Genomic DNA, 9,264 nt, shown 5'->3' with positions numbered 1-9,264 from the left:
GACCCTCTGGGAAGCCCATAATGCAGTAGTGCGGGGCCATCTTATTAGCATGGCCTCACGCCGTAAGAAGTTAGCCATTTCCAAACGTGCGTAATTAACTATTCAACTTCAGACTCTGGAGAGACAGCATAAACTATCCCCAGATGAAGAGGTGCTGACCAAACTTCTAAAGGTGAGATTTGATTTGAACCTCCTCTCTGAATCCACTGCCGCGGCCCTGAAACGGCTGCGGCAGACGTTCTATGAGAAGGGAGATAAAGCAAATAGAATATTAGCCACCCGTCTAAGGGCTCAGAGATCTCAAAACAATGTCATGGCGCTAAAGTCTCCTTCAGGCTCGCCCATCTACCGTCCTGACCAGAAAGGGCACGAGTTTCAAAATTTTTATTCCTCATTGTATAATTTGGATGCTCTAAATCCCAGGAGTGCTCCCCCTGCGCACACTATAGCAGCTTTTTTAAGGCAAGCGAATCTCCCTACCCTTTCTAGTAGCCTAACTCAACAAATAAATGAGATTACGTCGGAGAAAATACTGGCAGTCATTAAGGCCCAAAAAACCTCCAAGGACCCAGGGCCTGATGGCTTCTCCGCAGCCTACTACAAAAGATTCTCAGACCCTAGTTCCCCACCTCTGCTCCCTGTTTAATGCGGTCTTTCATGGAGATCCCTTCCCTAAATCGATGTTAGAGGCGCGTATTGTAGTCATACATAAGGAGGGGAAGGACCCTAGCGACTGTGAAAGCTACCGTCCCATCTCTCTCCTTACGGACATTAAGATATATGCAAAGATCCTGGCCACCAGCTTGAATGTAGTCCTCACAGATCTAATCCACTATGACCAGGTGGGGTTCATCCCGGGTCGCCAGGCTAGGGAGAATACTCGCTGTGCGATAGACCTTGTTCAAATCATTAACCAAAGACGTCTCCCGGCCATGATGCTCTCACTGGATGCCGAGAAGGCGTTCGACCGAATTTCTTGGGATTTTATGACCCTCGCTCTGAAGGCGTACGACTTCTCGGCTGAATTTCTGACCGGGGTGTCCGCCCTCTATAACTCTCCCTCAGCTAGGGTCTTGGTTAACGGATCTTTATCTGACTCTTTCTCCCTCTCTAACGGGACGAGACAGGGCTGCCCCCTTTCGCTCTTAATCTTTGCACTAGTGATAGAACCCTTTGCGGCGATGATTAGACAGTCGGCGTCGATCTCAGGTGCGACAGTGGGTCCACGAGAATTCAAGGTCTCTCTCTTCGCAGATGACATACTTCTCTCTCTGACGAACCCTCAAGTCTCTACCCGCCTTATATAAACTTATCGACGAATATGGCCTCCTGTCTGGCTACAAAATTAATTTTGTTATATCAAAGGCCATGCTCCTCCATGCTTCCCCTTCCCTTAGAATCAGTTTACAGACTAACTTTGCACTACGCTGGCAGGCGCATAAGATCAAATATCTTGTAGTTTATATCACCTCTACCTATGACAGATTGTATCGGGAAAACTTCCCCCCCTTCTGTCAAAAATCAAACAGGCCTTGGAGACTTGGAAGAGCTATATCATATCGTGACTGGGGAGGATTATCGCTATTAAGATGAACTTGATCCCTAAACTGCTATATCTTTTTCAGACTCTGCCGGTGAGGGTTCCCAACTCCGTGCTTAGAGATTTGCATTCCTCCCCTCCTAAAGTTTATATGGCGTGCTAAGCCCCCTACAATCTCGATAGCAGTGCTTAAAAAGCCCAGGGCTCGGGGAGGCAGGGGTTTTCCAGACATTAAATTTTATTATTTGGCATCCCATCTGACCCAGGTGGCGGTAACCTATGCCCCTTACCAGTCTATAGCGTGGGTGGACCTGGAGACCCACTATGTTGGGGTCCCCTCTATGGCAGCACTCTGGGGCTTGGCTAACATAGATAGACCACCAGCAGCCTCCTCTCTTCATTCTCTTAAATTCTGCTTATCCCTTTGGGATTCACGTCGGGTCAAATATAAATTGTCCTCCCCTATCTCACCTCTGACTCCTCTCTGGGGCAACCCACACTTTCCTCCTGGCAATTCTGCACAGCAATTTAAACATTGGATCAGGGCGGGAATACGGATGGTTTCGGACCTGGTGGGCAATCAAACTTGGGCTTCTATGTTGGAACTTCATCATAGCTTTGAACCATTTTGTCCGCCTTTTTTTTTTTTTTGATTACTTCCAGGTCCGACACTTTGCCATGCCCATGCCCCCCCCAGGAGATTCTCGGGGCCCCGACCTCCTTTGAGTATATGTGTCTACATTCCCCTCTCACTAATTGGCTCATAGACTACACTTTCGATACTCCAGGCCGACATGAGCGGGAATGGGAAAGTGACCTGGGACCTCCTCCAGACGACTCATGCTGGGAGGAGATCAGGGAGGGGATTGCCAAGAGCTCGATCTCTACACTAATTAAGGAAACAGCCTAAAAGGTGTACTATACTCCTGATAAGCTGTCTCGAATGTTTCCTACGGCTACTCCGAGCTGCTGGCGGGAATGTGGCCAGAGAGGGACGATGTTACATATATGGTGGACCTGCCCTCGCATAGTTCCTTTCTGGAACATGGTTCTTACACTTATAAACTCTGCGTCAGAACAACAGATAAGTAAGGAACCCTGGTCATTCCTTCTCTCTCACCATATACCTGATGAGAGCGGGCCTTCTAACAAGCTTATCTCCCATATCTTGGCAGCTGCTAAATCCCTGCGTAATCAGTGGCACTATATAAATAAATGGTGATGATGATGATAATAGCAAAACATTGGAAAGACCCTAGGGCTCCCTCTATGCAGGAGTTACGGTCCCACATAGGAAATGTCGCAAGCATGGAGAGCATAACGTGTTACCTTTATGATAAATCATTTCGATAGGGTGTGGGCCCTGTGGTATTTACTAGAAAGTCGTAGCTGCCTATCCAGTACGGCTCCCCCTCCTGCGGATGGAATATAGCTCTTGGGCCGCCTACGGACCCCCCAGGCTGGATATGGCGACTGCTGGTGAGTAATGTTTGTGTGCTATTTTTCTTTTTGCTAATCAATGTAATTGTGTGGCTTAGCTTTTCCTAGCAATGTTCCAAGTTTGCTTAGTTACTTACTTATTAGTTATATTGTTAATACTTGTGCCTTTCTACCTCCCACCCATTCTTCCTGTTTCCCCCTCCTGCCCACCGATATAAAACATGGAGACATCTTGAATATTAATATTTTTATGTCAATCGTGTTGATTGTATTTTTTCCTGTTTCCCCTTTAAATAAAGAGTTAAAAAAAAAAAAAAACTCATTGCATAACCTTTCTGGCCCTCTTCAGTGTCTTCATATCATTTAAGTAGTGCTTACTTTTACTGCCCTTGGATATAACATAGACCAACAGTCTTGTGTCACACAAAGTGTAACGAAAACAAAGCTCTGAATGCCATGAAGACAGTACTGTATTTAGGAAAATTCAGGAGGCATGCAAAACTAATACATTAAAATCCACTTAAGGTGAAAATTCTCTTGTACATGACACTCCGTTTTTAAGTGCCCAATTTTGCTTTCATTTGCCTTTAGGAACTCCAGCAATTACTTACAGCTTCCTCTTAATTCCATGTACTTTTCTCAAAATCTCCTCTTCATCATCCACCAAATCTTCATTTTCTTCCTCCTGTCCACTTGCTTCACTTTTTTCTTCTTCCTAGATTACAAGCAGTTATAAATATTATACAATGCAACACTTAAAAAAAGCCACATTCAAGCTCTTAAGGCAGGGTTTCCCACACCCAGTCCTCAGGGCTCCCCAACAGTGCAGGTTTTCCATATCTCCTTGCTGGAGCACAGGTGTATTCACTACTGACTGAGACATTGTAACAGATCCACAGGTGGTCCTAATTATGTCACATGTGATCCGGAAAACCTGCACTGTTGGGGAGCCCTGAGGACTGGGTTTGGGAAACCCTGTCTTAAGGTTTAAAAACTTCTCAATGTGTACACGTTACCTTCTTGTTGCTATGCAAATTAAACAGATCTTTCTTATGAAGCGGATGGGAAGTTAGTGGACAAGCCTGAGGGGGGGGAAGAAACTTATAGTCCAGAGGATGCCTCCAGAATACACAGTGTGGGTGACTTAATCCTGGGGGGGGGTTCAGCAGACTTTAGAATTTGCAGAACCGGAGATTAGATTCTTCTGACTTCTCTTTTTAAAAGACAGAAGCAGCAGATGTACTATTTTACACCATCTTCTCAAACTGGCAAAAAGTTCAAATTGCAGGGAAGAGAGAAGATTTTTGTACTTACGTTTCAGCTCTCTCAGATTCCATCTGGGGGACACTGCTACCATGGTTTGTATAAGAGTGCATGGAGTTGGCAATTAAATAGTTAACAACTAAGTTTGCTGCTGACTCCTCCCCTCTGCAACCCCACAGACCTCAGTAATACTAACGTCCCAAGTAAAAGGCTCATCATCTTTTATTTTATATAGCGCCACTAATTCCGCAGCGCTGTACAGAGAACTCATTCACATCAGTCCCTGCCCCATTGGAGCTTACAGTCTAAATGCCCTAATATAGACCCGGTCGCCACCCTACACAGCTGCTCTGCAGATGCTCCATGGAGAGCAGCACAGGAAGCCTCCACCACACGGGATGAGTGCGCAGTGAGAACCTGAGGAACAGGCAGATTTCCATACACATAAGCAAGCTTAATCAGACCTGCAACCAGCAGAAGTCCTGTCCACTTAAACCCGTAAAGCCCGGACCACGTCAAGACTAACAGAGGAAGAAGGCCCAGAAGGAACAATCCTTTCTCTAAGGGCCAGAACCACCCTAGGCAAGAAAGTAGGTATGCTCCTATGAACTGCCCTATCCTCATGGAACACCAGATAAGGAACCATACAGGACAAGGCTCCAAGCTGCGACACCCGTTGAGCAGATGCAATGGTGAGCAAAACCACCTTCCACATCAAGAAATGCAGATCAGCAGACTCCAGGGGTTCGAAAGAAAGGCGCTGAAGAACCTCAATAACCAGGTTCAAATCCCACATGGACAACGAAGATATGTTGGGTGGCTGAACACGAATCACCCCCTGCAGGAAAGTACAAACGTTAGGGAGGAAAGACAAGCGGTATTGAAAGAAAATTTAAAGTGCAGACCTGAACCTTCAAAGAAATCAGTCTTAGTCCCATCTCTAACCCATCCTGAAAAAAGGCCAGAAAACAGCTCATTTGAAAGAGGAAGGGTTATGACACTTCTTCCCTACTGTACATAGATCCTCCACACATTGACAGATCTTAGCGGATACCGGCTTCCGAGCCTTTATCAGTGTCTCCACTTCCCTGGAAGAGAACCTCATCGACCGACAAAGGTCGGCTTCAACAACCACGCGAGGCAAGTCTGGATGGTGTAAATGGTTCATGATTGAGAAGATCGGGCCTGAGGGGAAGAGCCCAGCCTGACCCTTCCACCAGAAGCAAGATTTTGACGAATCAGATCTGCCTGGGCGAATTCGGTGCCACCAGAATGACCGGAAGTCTTTCCAACATTACTCGCCTTACAGGAGTCCCACCTCATGGACAGTACATCCACCGCCATAGAAACTTTGGTTCTTAAGCAGAATCTTAGAACCTAGTGATTGTGTCTGGATGCCATCAGATCAAGATCTGGTAGGCTCCATTTATAAACCTACGCCTGAGGATGCAGTTCCCATTCTCCCGAAAGAACTGCATGCCTGCTGAGATAATCCGCTTCCAGTTGTTCACTCCAGGAATAAACCCTGCCGAAATCGCTGGAATTAATTTCTCTGCCCACAAGATGACCTGTTCTGCTACCCGCATAGCTCCTGCGCTTCTTGTTCCTCCTTGGCAATTTATATATGCCACTGCAGTGGCATTGACAGATTGGAGATGGACTGGTTTTCTTTGAAGGAGAGACTGAGCTCCCTGGAGGGCTAACAGCATGGCTCTTGGCTCGACAACATCTATGGGCCGAAGCACCTCCTTGTCTGTTCAAATACCCTGGAGACGAAGCACGAGAACAACAACTCTCCAACCCTTCAGACTGGCATCTGTGGTCATCAAAATCCAAGACCACATGACAAGAGATCGGCCCATCATCAGAAGCTCTTGAACTAGCCACCATTTCAGAGGTTTATGAGTCTCCCTGGAGAGTCTGGGACCCGACCATTGTCTTATTAGATTCTACTGGAACATACGAGAATGGAAACGACCGAATGGGAGAGTTTCAACGTCGATACCATCAACCCTATAATCCCCATGCCCAAGCACATGGAAGGACAAGGGTGACTCAGTATTAACCGTACAGAGAGAGTTGTAGGGATCTGTACAGAAGGATCTGGAGACAGATCTTCTGAAAAGTGGTGTTCCTTATCAATCCTAGAAACCTCATCCTCTGTGAGGGCATCAACTGGGATCTGGAATAATTGATTATCCAACAGTGTTGCTCCAGAACTCGAATAGACAGTCAGATGCTGATAGAGAATAGGACCCGATGAGGATTGAGGAGAAAAAAAAGTCCAAATGCGGAATAATGTTAACACCCAAGGCACGTAAATGTGCTGCCATTAATGCCATCTTTGTGAAATCTCTATTGGCTGTGGAAAGCCAAAGGGTAACACCCTAAATTGATAATCGGAGCTTCCTACTGTAAAAACCAAGGACTGATTCCATCTGAAAAACTTGTCTACTCGTAGATATTTGTTAAGCCCCTTGAGATTTAGAATTGATGGAAATGAACAGTCCTGTTTGGGCACCAAGAACAAGTTTAAAAAAAAAATTACCTGGAGTTTCTGCCACTCAGGACTTGATCCCCAAGATCCAAATATCTCAGGTGGATGCCGCCCACTGATATTTGAATAATTGTAGGCGACTCCATACCACCGCAGTCGCGAGGAGAAGAAGGCCCCGTCATGCAAATGATTATTTTTTTGAGATCTTGTGATTTGGACATCTTTTGGAGTAAGCATCTCTACCCGTTTGCGACTGTCTTCGTGTTGCAAGGAGTCTACCTTTATTGGCGGGCTGAACTTTATAGCCCGTGTTCATAAGAATGGATTTCCAAAAAGATCCAAAACACAGAGTTCGTGGTTTAGGGACATTCACAGGCAGGAAAGTACTTTTACCTCGGGTTGCTTGTCTAATCATACTGGCCAGTTCTGGACCAAACAGAGAAAAAAAATGGTATTTTTATACTTAGCTCCTCCCCCTCTATACCCCACCTTCTGCAAAGCCTCAGTCTATGTTTAACCAAGCCCACAGAAAGTGGAGATAGAGGAAAAACAATGAAAGAATAAAATAACAAATCATCATTCTCTTCACAACCAGACATGTCAAACAGAAAGAGAAACCAGAGCGTTTAAGGGCGGGCGACTGGTGTCCACCAATGGATTTTACGTAACTATAAAAATCCCATTTTCTCTATCATCTTTGGGGGACACTGGGAACATAGGGGACATCCCAAAGCTGTCTCACGGGAGGGAACGCTCAGAACAAACGTCACGAAGCACCTTTCTCCCAAAACTTTCATCCCTAGATGCAAACATTAAATCTGTAAAACTTTGTGAAAGTGTGTACAGATGACCACGTGGCCACTTTACACAACTGTTCACTAAAGGCACCATGGCGGGCCGCCCAGGAAGCACTAACAGATCTTGTAGAATGCGCCTGGAAATTATCTGGGACAGGCTCCCCAGCCCCACTGTAAGCCTAACCTATAACAGCCGCAATCCACCTAGTAATGGTCACTTTAGAAGCTGGCCAGCCTCTTGTGATCATACATAATCAAAAGATCCTCAGTCTTGCACAGTTTCTGTGATCTTTTAACATAAATTCGCAAGGCACGAACAACATCAAGATAACGAATGGGACTCATCGTTATCAGAAGATGAGGAATCAGAGAGCCGGAATAACATTTTGTCCGGATTCAAATGAAACTTCGATACAACCTTAGGGAGGAAGGAGGGCTTGGTTCGAAGAACTGCCCTATCCTCATGAAAAACCAGCAGAGGAGGCTTGCAAGACAAAGCAGCAAGCTCTGAAACTCTGCGTGCCGTAGAAATGGCCAAAAGAAAAACAGTTTTCAAAGTTAAAAATTTGAAATCCACCGTATTCAATGGTTCAAACGGTGGATGTTGTAAAGCCCTCAACACCAAATTCAAATCCCATGGGGGAACCGGAGGAACATAAGGAGGTTGAACATGGAGAACACCTTGAATGAAAGTTTGCACATCAGGTATGACAGCAAGTTTTATTTGAAAGAAGATCGAAAGAGCTGACACCTGACCTTTAAGAGAACTAAGACGCAAACCTGCATGAACCTCAGTAACCTGGTCAGACAAAAAGACGACGTAGGATATCCCTTCTTCTCACACCAACCAATATATGTCCTCCAGACTGATATATTTTGGCCGAAGCCGGTTTTCAAGCACGGAGCATGGTCTGTACCACCCGTTCCGAAAAACCCTTAGCTCTTAGGGTCCTGACCCCAACAGTCACGCCGTTAAAGCCAGGCGTTGCAAACCTAGATGACGAAATGAACCCTGGGTCACGACTGACCTCCTGCCATGAAGAGTACGTCGGTGTACCAGGCCCTGTGCGGCCAATCCGGCGCTACTAAAAGCACTGGAACACCCTTTCTCTTCACCATTTTCAGTACTCGTGGAAGCATGGCTATCGGAGGAAAGGGTACCTCCAAGGGACGGACATAACGTCTACCGTGACTGCCCCGGGATCCCTTGCACGGGAACAGTAGCGGGGAACCTTGTGATTCAACAGAGATGCCATCATGTCGACATTCGGCTGACCCCATCTCACCACTAACTGCTGAAACACCTCCGGATGGAGGGACCATTCTCCCGGATGCAGAGTCTGCCTGCTTAGAAAATCTGCTTCCCAATTTTCAATTTGGGAATGAAAATGGCCATGAGTGGCGAAATGTGAGATTCAGCCCACTGAAAAATCCTGCGAGTCTCCCTCATGGCCAAGGGACTCTTCGTGCCCCCCTGATGATTGAAATATGCCACTGCAGTGACATTGTCCAACTGGATCTTTACTGCAGCAAGTGTTGCGCACTCATAAGAGCCCGCAACACTGCTCAGTTCTAAAACATTTTTTGGAAGCTTGGATTCTTTCTGAGTCCAAAGCCCCAGAAACCGAGCCTGAAGACAGACAGCCCCCCAACCTCGAAGGCTGGCATCCGTTGTTATTAGAGTCCAATTCCAAATTGAGAATTTGCGTCCCCTGCTGAGGTTCTGC

At 46.2% G+C, this 9,264-nt stretch overlaps 1 protein-coding gene across 2 annotated transcripts in view; it reads right to left on the bottom strand.

The window, feature by feature from the left end:
- CLSPN (claspin) overlaps window positions 1-9,264 on the bottom strand; it is a 100,476-nt gene that overhangs the window by 29,021 nt on the left and 62,191 nt on the right. For both annotated transcript variants that reach the window (XM_075195475.1, XM_075195476.1), the window contains one exon: window positions 3,592-3,695. In XM_075195475.1, the coding sequence (XP_075051576.1) occupies window positions 3,592-3,695 (104 nt within the window). The remainder of the gene's footprint in view (window positions 1-3,591; window positions 3,696-9,264) is intronic.

The sequence above is a fragment of the Mixophyes fleayi genome, chromosome 2, assembly GCF_038048845.1.
Source record: "Mixophyes fleayi isolate aMixFle1 chromosome 2, aMixFle1.hap1, whole genome shotgun sequence".
NCBI lineage: Eukaryota > Metazoa > Chordata > Amphibia > Anura > Limnodynastidae > Mixophyes > Mixophyes fleayi.
This window is presented reverse-complemented; position numbering and strand designations above follow the sequence as displayed.